Source organism: Betta splendens, chromosome 16, assembly GCF_900634795.4.
Source record: "Betta splendens chromosome 16, fBetSpl5.4, whole genome shotgun sequence".
NCBI lineage: Eukaryota > Metazoa > Chordata > Actinopteri > Anabantiformes > Osphronemidae > Betta > Betta splendens.
In genome coordinates this window covers 3,590,348-3,602,914 of record NC_040896.2, presented here as the reverse complement: position 1 = coordinate 3,602,914, position 12,567 = coordinate 3,590,348, and the positions used below count along the sequence as shown (strand labels likewise).

Sequence of the window (12,567 nt, the reverse complement as noted above, 5' to 3'; positions counted from 1 at the left end):
GTTCACAAAACTACCAGCATTCAGAAACAAGAACATTCAGACATATGGGATTAAAGGGAGTCATTTGACCTTTTAGTAGAAATGTGTATTACCCAACATCAAGCATGGCAGTACAGGGGTGATAATTCTTTATGAGCTACAGGACCTGGGCATCTTAAAGGCACTATATCAGCCATGAACTCTCCAGTAGCTCAGTGTGTTCAGGAGGCAGATGTGAGGCCATCTGTACAACACCTGGATATTGGTCAAAACTGGGTCATTAAAAAGAGAAATCATTTCATTTCCACTTGTAAATCTACCAGATATCTAATCTATCAGATTGGCTGTTGAATAAAATCTACCTGTATAGAGAAGTACCTATACAGTACATGGAGTTTCTCAAATCAATTGAAATGTTGCTGCAAATGTGGGATACAATGGGTATAAAACAACATATACAGTCCTGCATTCTATATAAAAAAGAACAATGTGCATCCACGCTCAGGATGCACAGTTTCTTCTTTGTTTGTATGTATTACAAGTCTCTACTTTCTTTTAATTGCTGTTTGCTATTTATTGCTTTTATTTTTTTATTTTCTAGACACGTGCAGCTGACACACCACCAACCACTAGACAGAATGTCTTACGGGTCCATTGACGGAGGCTCCTTTGGCAGTCGCAACCCTTTTGGTGGTCCTACAAGGCAGGGTTACCAGCCAGTAGGTAGGAACACTTGGTTAATATTTCATGCTTTAAGTAAATATGTTTGTGATGTACAATATCTTTACAGTGACTAAATGTTATAACATTAACTGTCAGATACTGGCTTAAAGCAAATAGGATACAGTAATGATATGGTTTTGCTCTACCACCCACTTTTGCTACTGTACCTATAGATGGCACTTAAGTGATAGTATCTGCTTTGAAAATACGCTTTCAGACAGCGAGTGAATCACATCACTGTGACTCATCATTAGAAGTTAAGTTGTGGGCACAGCAACATCATGTTCAATGTAAAAGATGCCATTAGGTTTATACATTACGTGAGGCTACAGACACCTACTGATCACTTGAACTATGTAAAAACAGAATACCTGATGTTCAATATGTCCAGTCCCCAACAGGCTATGGATGAAGACCTGAGACACAAGTAGTATGGAGAAGTATAACTAAAGCTTTGTTGGAAGGTGGTGAAAGCTGTGGCCTGTTGCAAGCTAATGAATGTCTTCTAATTGGAGATACGGGAATTCCATTACTTTGCCTAGCCAAAGCTGCTTCTCTAGAACATGTTAATGAATGGTGCACCCATTCCTCATGTCTTCCTGCGTGGTCTTCAAAATCTCTTGAATAGATAAACATAAATGTAATTGTTTAGAAAGCGATACCACATATTATTTCCCAAGGTCAAGAACACATTAGTAAATTCGAAAGGCACCTGATATTTGGTTACCAGCAGGGTTGAACGTTGTTTCACTCATCCCACTCCCTGGTGCAGACTAAGATGTCTGCATTTTTTAAGATGAATTTGGCAAAGCAGGGAAAGAAGTGGAAGGAGGTATACAGTACATATAAAGTTGACAGTTCTAAAGCCGGTAAGAGGCACGGAAGTGGCTTGAGGCTTGCTAAACACCTCTTTGAATCTAGGTCATAAAACTTATTTAAAGTTATTAGGAGCAGGATGAAGAAGACATCTCTCACATTGACGGCATGGAAAAAGAAAGACATGTTTTGCATTTTGGGCAGAACAAATAATTGTGTATTTATTTGTTCTTTTCACAATGACCTCACCTTAGATCAGAACCTGTAACCTGGTCAACATGTGAAATTTTAACAGTAAAAATAAAAGCTGAGCTATATTGAAGCCATGCTGTAAATAACATTGTAACACAGCACATGCAGGAAACAACATTTGTATATCGATGGAGTGAGTATGAAAATGAACCTGGCAGCACTGGGGCTTCATGGCTACCTACAAGCAGGTAATCAGTCAGGTGGTTCAGTCTTCACAGCACATTTATTATTTATAAAGAGATGAATAATTCACGCAATCAACAGTAGACGTACATGAGTAAAAATATACAAGTATTCAAATTACATGCAACAAGTGCACAAATAAGTGCTGCTACTACCAAGGTTTCTATGCCTCTTGCTTATGAGTTGGTCTTTATGCTGTATATTTATGTCAATTGCTTGGTTTGGGTAAATTTGCATACATGTAGTGTGTGTGTGTGTGTATGTGTGTGTGTGTGTGTGCGCGCGCGTGCGTGCGTGCGTGTGTTCTTGCACAGAGGTCACAGGCTTTCATGAGGGTTAAGCAGTGTGAAAAGGAGCTTCATTGGATTTGATCCTCTCGCTGCTTTCATTAGCCTTGTAATGGGGCGGGAGCAAGACAAAACCCCCGAGGCAAAACATGTTCCCAGCTAAACCGGAGGTGTGTTTATACACTGTGTCTGTGTGTGCACGCGTGCTTGGACGGGAAAGAGGAAGAGACACAGATGGACACACTCTGGAGTGTTAGATAATAATAGAAAGAGAGGATAATGAAATAATGTCCAGCATTTTGGGCAGAACATTGTGCTTTCTGTTTCTCATGATCATCTTATCTATGGAAGTGACGCCACCTCAAAATACTTACTGTATAGGAATTCTCCAAATCTCTTTCTGTGCCAAGACAATATTTATTTATTACATCTCTGCTTTTTCATTCTTAATTTTTGTCACTTTTGTTTGCACCTGTCTTTTCTACTCTCAGGTTCCCCTGTTGAGTTGTTCCACCTCTATTTGTAAGAGGTCATCACTATAATGGGGCCTTCTGCTCTCATTCTTAACAGCAGACTTGTTTCTGCTGTGGTCCCCAGAAACAGCAAACATGCAACCGTTCAACCATTAAAAAGAAAAAAAAGCCAGATCCCTTTGTGAAGGTCCAAACATCCTTTCCTAGAATTCAGGATCTATTTGTTTTAATTTATATCTTAACAAGTATATGACTGAATCATAGTTTGTGTCAGAAACTTGGAGGGGCTGTGGGGATCAGTTCTGTGCAGTGTTAAAAGCCCACTAAACAACTGACAATTGTCAAATATGTTTTATCAGAGATAATTGAGCAGCCAAGCCAATAACTAACACTTGCAGCAGAGTGGGGAGGAAAGACAAGTTGAAGGACCAACCCCAAATACAGGAAGAGTTAGAATAGAAAGACCCAAGTGGAAAAGTTGGGTGTGACACTAGCACAACACTCCAATTGGGTTTTAGACAAAAAAAGGCCAATACATGAAAGAGAAGATAATATTGTGAATGCAATGTGTAAAATCAGAGTATGGAAATAGACAGTCCTCAGCCTTTACAGGTGGCATTTCTATATAATTAGCTAAGTTTTGCTATGTCCACACATGTGAGCAACCTTCTTTGTTTAGCCAATTACAAGTGGAAAAGATTCAATTACTAAACAGGAAGTGCAGTGCAGCTCACAGCTGTTTAAATAAGGTCTTATGTCTTTGTTTTTCTGTGAAACCTCCTTTATTTGGCGATTCAGCTCTAAGAGAAAAAGCCCTTCTCTGCCTGTTTTGTACTGCGCATTTATAGCAGCATACAGTACCCGATTATGTTCGTAGCGATCATGTTTGACACTTGAGGGAGTAACTGGCAAAAGTTGTTATGCTGCAGTTCTGAGAGCAGGGTTTGACAGAGCAAAAGCAAACATCACATACGGTTTCTGTGTCTGGACTCCAGCGAACTGTACTCATATGTGTTCAGAGAAATAATTCCTTTCAGTCAGGCTGACAGTCAGCCTCTCTCTCCCAGTCTCCCCCATTGTGGGGAGACAGATGGCAGCCTCAGCCACCAGAAAGTGACTGTCTTTGATCACGCTGAAGGCTGGATACATTATGAGGGATATGAGTGGTGGTGGTGGGGAGCGGGGAGGAGAGGGCCACGTAGCAGGAGCCTGTCAGATTTGCCGTCTGTTGCTCAGGCTGATCTGAAGGGGAGCTCAGGAAATGATCAAAGCCCAGGTTAAGTCTCTAATAGAGCTGTCGTTTAGGCTAATCTCTCTCCTCCCTCTCCCAGCGAAAGCTGTGAACCCTCCACCCTGCTCTCCGAGATGTGACTTGTCAGCTCCAACTTAACTCATTCAAAGAGTGTCTCATTCAGATTTAATTTCAACACAGTGGCACACTGTTTATTGCTTTACTTTTATACTAGTAGTTCCAATAAAAGAAAATGATGTAGAAAACAAACATTTTATTCATACAGTATATAGTTTAACAGTGTTTTCTGTACATGCACAAGTAATCACAAGTTGACATTTCTTCCTGATTTACTCACATGTAGATGTTCTTTCTAAACTAGAATGTACAGTGGATCCCTTACAGAAAATCATATGTAATATGTGCTGTGTAAAATCCCAGAGGTTTAGCTATGTTAGAAATGATTCACTTACACTCTGGATTGACATAAAACATACTCTATATTTCACTGTACCTTGTTGTTTGGGAGCCCGAGGTAGATATACCCAGAGAACATTGATTTCTCTGACATGTACATACACAACTAGATGACTAATTGTGGTTTGACAACAGCAGTTTATTATTAAAAGAGTTCTTAATTTCTTTCTTTTTTATTGTCTATGTTTAGTAAATAAATTGTTGATTATAAAACACAATATCTATTTTTCTGTTGATGACTTAGTGAGTTAATTTATTATAGATTTAGCTCAAGATCAAGTTGAGTTCTCACTTGGACACTTCCTCCCTGTGAGAACAGTAAAGATCTCATTATTGTATAACAGTAGAATTTCATTCCTTCCACATCCACTGCTATCAGAATTGAAGATTCTCCGGTTGATAGGGAGCTGGGCGCCAGTCTTAACCCACGGTTGTGTCCACTTTGTTAGTTCCCTGTGATAAGCTCTCTGAAGACACACATCTGCCTGTTAGGCTTGAACGAAGCGACACGCTGAACTGGGTGTGACCGTGCTGGGATGTGTCCTCGCTCCCTGAGCTGTTGATCGGCAGTAAGTAGCCAAAGTGGTTTACAGCCATGCGTGCATTAATGGACCAGCTACAGTAAGATGCCACTGACCTTAAGTGCAGCCTTCTGTGATCCTGCATCCTCATATGAGAATTTTGGCGTTACCCTGTGCACCTTCTCTCCAAGTGGCTTACGCTACTAGAAAACTACGTTGGAAAGCTACGTTGGTTAGCTTAGTATTTATGTGTACTGTACTGTAGTTATTTGACAGAAGGACATTGTTTCTGTTCCAGTGGAACTGAGTTTGACGATGGAGCACAGTGACATGTTCTATAATCTAGATGGTTAAAAAAAATATAAGAAACATGTTTTCATGACACCCAGAGACTAACTAATTTACGACAGAACAGAATCAATGTCATTATAGATTTTTTTAAAAGTCTACACTTTTTATGTCCTGTAACGATAAAGGTGACCTGTACAAAGTCAGTCCGTTAATTTCTAAACTTGAATTAAGTCATATCATTCAAGTGACCCAATGACCTTCTGTACTATGAATTCTTTGGGTTTCTTGGCCATGAATTTCTCTTCTGCTAGTTGTTCCTCCAAATTAATGTTTTTTTTTTTTGCTGCAATAGGAGCATAAATTTTAGCCTTGTGCAATCTACTCAATCTGCACTTCTGAGGCTGATAATTCTAAAAAAAATACCCACCCTCTGCAACACAGACAGCTCCCGCTCTTTATTTTGCCTGACGGGCCTCATGAGGGTATGTTTCATCACAACGTTTGATGGGTTTGACAACTGCATGTTGAAATTTTTTGACTGACCTTCATTTACTCCAGGATTGATGGACTGTCTGTTCTCTTTACTTAAGTGAGTGTTTCTTGCCATAACATGAATTCATACATGAACTGTTTTGTTGGTTTTTGCTTTCAGTACACTGGTGGCTTGATACACGTTCTTTGTATGTTTTTGTTTAATAGAAAATGGCTCTGATTTTCAGGGTTATCAGCATATTTATTGTACATTATGTGTCAACATGACTTTAATTTGTAAATGGTCTGCAGTTTTCTACCTTATGCCTACTCAAAGTGCTTTCACGTTGCGTCTTACTATGTTTACCCAACGCACACACATTTACCTGCTCATGCAGCTTAAGCCAGGGGCAAGTGGAGGTTCTGTGTCTTCAGTAGAATTCTGTGATTGGTGTGCAACTGCTCTACTGCACGTCTTGAGTCACAGATGCTCACAAATTCATACTAATAAATTGTGTTATCAATTTTCTGTTTAGGGTATTGATGTTAACCCTAATAGGCTTAAACTGGGATGGTATCCAATAGGTTTAGTTCCCTTTTTTTTAAAGCTACTGAAATGTCTTTGTTCAGTAGCACAGATAAAGGCCGGTACTGCTGGCTTACCTTTAAAACACCCATCCCCAAGTCTGGAGTCAGTAGAGTTGTGCCTGGAAATGTCACTAGTCCATCACATAGCTGAGACACATACAGTACAGTAGTTACAGTATACATACTGTATGTACAACTTAGAGTCAGCATTTAACCTAAGTGAAGGTCAGACCCAGGATCTTCCAGGTCTCACGCAGTGGTGCAAACCTGCTGTCTGTGTAGAAAAGACAGTTTACGCACATAAATATAATTTATTATTGATAAATGTTATATTTATAATTTTATTATTAGCTGGTATTTCACAAAAACACAATTCCTCTTGAAATTCCTCTCTTTTATTAATTAATTCGTTTTTTTTGTTTGGTGGAAAGATAATATGTTTTCTAATTAAATAAATCAGTCACTCAGAATTTGCAATAAAGATTAGTTGTTTTTTTTCAACTTCTGTACAAACATGTTTTGTCATGTTTTAATAACTTTCTGGATAACTTGCTGTAAATGTTTTAGCTAGATTAATTTGCTTCGTGTGTTATCTTTGCAAGCCTGTCCTCTTGCAGCTTGCTGACAGTCTGACTAGGGCGAGCTCACAATGAGACCACGCTGCAGCCTCCAAACAGCGTGGTGTTCATTCAGCCTCTCATCATAATGATTTTATGTATGTCTGCATTTTCTGCACGTTCTGGCTGTAAGGGACACAGCCAGAACGTGCACGCTAAACAGAACAGAACACCTCCAGACAGCTGCTGTGTGTGTGTGTGTGTGTGTGTGTGTGTGTGTGTGTGTGTGTGTGTGTGTGTGTGTGTGTGTGCGTGTGTGTGTGCGTGTGTGTGTGCGTGTGTGTGTGTGTGTGTGTTTGCCCCCTCCCACTGTTGAGAGTTTTTATGAACTCTTTTTTTTGTTCATTGTGCTTTTCTAACAAAAACATTTGGTTAAATTAATTTCAAGTTACTTGAGTTTTTTAACAGGGCTTGTAACCTGATCTGTTTGAATACATAATGGAATGTATAACAAGTCTTTAAGGACTGCCATACTGGGTAAAGAGGATAAAGACTACATATTGATGATGATAGGGAGCTAGTGACAGACTCTTTCTGACATCTACATACAGTAAATCTCCACTGTCTCCGTGTTGAGCCCCAAGCTGTAACCTGTGTAATATTACTACCTTGCATCCTCCTACTGTATCTGTGCATGTACCTAGGCTGCATTTTTTCCATTTCTTCATCACCACTGACACTTCCTGTATCACACTGCAGTACATGAGCACATAGTGTTTACCACAGCAGATAGGCTAATGCTACTGCAGTAACTACATGCACCGTAGGTGGATTCAGACCCAGTGCTAATTTTGCCTGCAGGCCTAAATCAGTTCTCAACCAACTTTGAATTTTACTGGATGAAATTTTAGATTGTTGAACTGTAAAATTCACCACTTCTCAGTGAGAAGTGATGGCGATTGACCCCTGGCATAATGAGATGGTAGCCTTTGATTAAGTTCCTCTCTGATTCAAGAGTGTAATTGAACATGTTGCAGATAGACACATTTGTGCTGCCGACAAGCGACTGCTGCCGGAGCAGGATCCATCCTCTCCACGCTCACAACTTTTACTTGTTACACACAAGAGGAATCAGTGTGCGTTACTCTGTACTTTTGAGATAGCATTTAAAAATGCTTTGAGGACCCTAGGCCTGTGGATGTCTCAGATTAAATTTGCACTCATTAGTATTGACAACTGCTGCTTGAACTTTCACTACAGTAAATTGTATATTTCATCATAAATGTTCCCAGCATCTTAATGCTAACCATTTGATAATGCTGCTGCTTAATCTAGCTACATTTCTAGAATTAGGTCCGACCTTACCCTTTACAAACACTTTGGTAGAATGTTTTAAACTGACTTCCAAAGATAAAAGAAACACCAGTAAACACTGCGGATCCAAGCGGACTATTTCACCATTGAATACTCAGCAGAGCATTAACGTTAGGTGGACTATCGCTGCCTGTCTCTCTTCATGTGTGATGAAAACCTTACAGGATATGAAATAGTTACAGTATGTGTCGTTCGTGAAGGATTCATTCAATATGAACTAATCTATTATATTACTCAGGAAGAATGAGTCCTCTCATTGAACGATTCGTTCAGTTCCATGCAGTACCTTCACTGGCCACATGGCAGCAGCTGCTTAAACTCAGTCAGCAGGACAGGAAACACGACTCACTCAACTGAGCGTCCATCCTCAAGGATTCTCTCTTTAGTCACGTGACAGCCAGGCCGCTCAGGCTCTGTAGCGAGCAGGAAGCATTACAGTTCGTTCGGGATTCGTTCATATGGATCCTTACGAATGGTTCTTTCGTTCTTTTGTCACGTGACGGCTGTAGATCAGCTACAGGGATGTGTGGACTGATAAACAAGAAAATGAATGATATCTGATACATGAAATTCATTTATTTTTGCCACCTGAAAGTGGACATACATTATTTATTCATGAAATCATAATTAGTGGGAGAACTGGCAACAGCTCTCACTATTGGTATCGTCGGTCTTTATTACAGTCCATCATTACACAGAATAAATTATATTATTAATATTATTTCTCTGCATAGAAAATATGGAAGAATCTGAGTGTCCCTTCCTTCTTAAATACTACCCAAGATTGTTTTGGTCACCCCCATTCAAAATCTGTGACGTTTACATACATGTCGTACAAGTCCTTTCAAAATAAAAACAGCAATCTATATCTTTAGCCTTAATAGCACCATTTGTCTTTTAATAGGTAATTGTGCTTAGACTATTTAAAAGCTTTGGTATTAGGCACACACCTCTAAATTCTTTCAAAGTAAAAGCACCATTTCATATCTTCAGCACTATTTCTGTTTTTGAATGATTAACTGAGACTTGGTAATGGGACTGTTTTATAGTTAAGCAATTAATCATGCACATCCCTTTTCAAATTTATTCAAAAAAAACCTATACGAACACAAATCTTTACATGTAATAGCATTATTTCTATGGTGTCACGTTTCATGTCACTTCCTGTTTTTACTCTGAAAGGACTTTCTGTTCCCGTCTCAGCTGTTTCACATCCTGGTTCACTATGCACACCTGACAATAATCCAGCAATCAGACCCTGTACTTAAACACCACCTCAGCCCACAGTCAGACGCCAGATTGTCAAGTCATAGTACTTCTATCCAGCGTTCTAGTTATCATCTCATGTTTTTGATCCTGCTTACTCCTGACCACCGAATCCTGTCTGACCCGTGTATGTACCTTTGCTCGGATATCGACCTTTGCTTGACCGTTTGACCAGTGAGTTGTCTAGTCCTTACCTGTACCGTCGCTGTGCTTCCTTGTGTACCGAACCATTGCCTGCCTTCTGGACCTGATCTTGTCTGTCCCTTGCCTGTGCCTAAAGACTGTGCCATTCTGTGTATGACCTGGACTGATTGACTACGATTGTGCAAATAAACCCTGATTCTTTCCTCCATACTCCTGCGCACTGTGCATTTGGGTCCTCCTCCGTGTGTTCTGACAGAACAATCTGGCCAGACTTGGACCCAGCAAGCGCCAGCCTGCACCCAGGTCTGTTACGATTTTTCTTGGCTTTTCCCTCTTGCTCTGTTCGTTCGGCTCCGTGCATCACCACGCTCCGGAGCGATGGAGTTTATTCCATCGAGCTTACCGGAGGACATCCGCGGCGATTTCCAGAGGCTAGCTAAGGAATACGCGGAAGCAGGCAGTTCCAAGGTCCCACTCGGCGTTGTAAATGTGGCCAATGAAATCCTGAAGGACGAGTTTTGGTGGCGTGAGTACCCCGGAGTGCAGGCACTCTTTGACAGGCTCCAGCTGATGCGGAGGAAATTGGCACGCGCGCTGCGCGCACCGTCTGTCCGTGACTCCGCAGCTGTTCCTGACGCCGCTCCGGCGGTTCACGTCTCCGTTCCTGCCGCCAATCCAGCGGATCATGTTCACGTTCCTGTCGCCGTTCCGGCGGTTCCTGTTCCTGTCGCCGCTCCAGCGCCTCCAACCCAGGCTCCCAACGCCGCCGCCTCTGTTCACCACTCAGACCCAGCTACAGAGACCCAGCCCCCGCCGCTCTCAGCGCCTCAGACGACGGTCAGCCGCAGGCGCCCCAGACGACGTCGGCGAGGGCACGGTTCCGGGGTCCAGGGCCCAGAGACCTCGGTCGCGGTGGTCGAACAGCTCTCCTCTCCGGCAGAGGATTCCCTCGCCAGATCCCACGTCTCAGCCAGGTCAGTTTTGTCACGCTCAGGTTCCAGTGCAGCCCTGCCACGCTCAGGTTCCAGTGCAGCCCTGCCACGCTCAGGTTCCAGTGCAGCCCTGCCACGCTCAGGTTCCAGTGCAGCCCTGCCACATTCAGGTTCCAGTGCAGCCCTGCCACGTTCAGGTTCCAGTGCAGCCCTGCCACGCTCAGGTTCCAGTGCAGCCCTGCCACGCTCAGGTTCCAGCCCCAGTCCAGTCGTGCTCTGCTCAGGTTCCAGCCCCAGTCCAGTCGTGCTCTGCTCAGGTTCCAGCCCCAGTCCAGTCGTGCTCTGCTCAGGCTCCAGCCCCAGTCCAGTCGTGCTCTGCTCAGGCTCCAGCCCCAGTCCAGTCGTGCCCTGCTCAGGCTCCAGCCCCAGTCCAGTCGTGCTCTGCTCAGGCTCCAGCCCCTGTCCAGTCGTGCTCTGCTCAGGCTCCAGCCCCAGTCAAGTCGTGCTCTGCTCAGGCTCCAGCCCCTGTCCAGTTGTGCTCTGCTCAGGCTCCAGCCCCAGTCCAGTTGTGCTCTGCTCAGGCTCCAGCCCCAGTCCAGTCGTGCTCTGCTCAGGCTCCAGCCCCAGTCCAGTCGTGCTCTGCTCAGGTTCCAGCCCCAGTCCAGTCGTGCTCTGCTCAGGCTCCAGCCCCAGTCCAGTCGTGCTCTGCTCAGGCTCCAGCCCCCGTTCAGTCAAGCCATGTCCAGGTCCCAGCCCAGTCGACTCAGGCCCAGGCTCCAGCTCAGCCTTGTCACATTCAGAGTCCAGCTCAGTCCGGTCACGTTCCAGTACAGTCGAGCCAGGTCCCAGCCCAGTCGAGTCAGGCCCAGGCTCCAGCTCAGCCTTGTCGCATCCAGAGTCCAGCTCAGTCCGATCAGGTTCCAGTCCAGTCGAGTCACGTTCAGGTCCCAGTCCAGTCGAGTCACGTTCAGGTCCCAGTCCAGTCGAGTCACGTCCAGGTCCCAGTCCAGTCGAGTCACGTTCAGGTCCCAGTTCAGTCGAGACACGTTCGGGTTCCAGCCCAGTTAAGTCACGCTCAGGCCTTGTCCCAGCCAGAGGGCACCTCCCGTCAAACAAGTGCTAGTCACACCCAATCAGGCCCGACGTCTACTCCGTCGAGCTCAGCAGCTGCAAGCAGCCATGCCAGCTCCAGAGAGGACGCCGTCTCAGTCCCTGCCAGCTCCAGTGCGGAGTACGAGAGCAGCACTGCCGGCTCAAGTGAGGACGCCGCTCCAATCCCCGTCGACCCTGTAGAGGTCGTTCCTGGTCCTGTCTGCTCCGGTAAGGACGCCGTTTTAGTTCCTGTCGGCCTTGTAGAGGTCGTTCCAGTTCCTGTTCCTGTCGGCCCTGTAGGGGTCGTCGTTCCAGTTCCTGTTTCTGTCGGCCCGGTAGGGGCCGTTCCTGTTTCTGTCGGCCCGGTAGGGGCCGTTCCTGTTCCTGTCGGCTCCAGTAAGGACGCCGTTCTAGTTCCTGTCGGCTCCAGTAAAGACGCCGTTCTAGTTCCTGTCAGTTCCAGTAAAGACGCCGTTCCAGTTCCTGTCGGCCCGGTAGAGGCCGTTCCAGTTCCTGTCGGCTCCAGTAAAGACGCCGTTCTAGTTCCTGTCGGCCCGGAAGAGGTCGTCCCTGTTCCTGTCGTCCCCGTAGAGGTCGTCCCCGTTCCTGTCGGCCCCGTAGAGGTCGTCCCCGTTCCTGTCGGCCCCGTAGAGGTCGTCACCGTTCCTGTCGTCCCTGTAGAGGTCGTCCCCGTTCCTGTTGGCCCTGTAGAGGTTGTCCCAGTCCCCGTTCCTGTCGGCCCTGTAGAGGTCGTCCCCGTTCCTGTCGGCCCTGTATTGGCCGTTCCAGCTCCCGTTCCTGTCGGCTCCCGCGAGGACGCCGTTCGTGTCCCTGTCAGCCTCGGAGGGGCAGTCCCCGCCGACGCTTCACAAGGAGAGGGTTTGCAGTCGGCTGGCAGTTCCTGCCGCAG

The 12,567-nt window shown here is 44.7% G+C and overlaps 1 protein-coding gene across 5 annotated transcripts in view; it reads left to right on the top strand.

The window, feature by feature from the left end:
* Window positions 1–12,567, top strand: part of tsnare1 (T-SNARE Domain Containing 1) — a 117,036-nt gene that overhangs the window by 26,016 nt on the left and 78,453 nt on the right. For all 5 annotated transcript variants that reach the window (XR_008692829.1, XM_055503179.1, XM_055503180.1 and 2 more), the window contains exon 2: window positions 581–702. Coding sequence is in view for 4 of the 5 variants with exons in the window: in XM_055503179.1 (XP_055359154.1) it covers window positions 618–702 (85 nt within the window). In the remaining variant the exon portion in view is untranslated. The remainder of the gene's footprint in view (window positions 1–580; window positions 703–12,567) is intronic.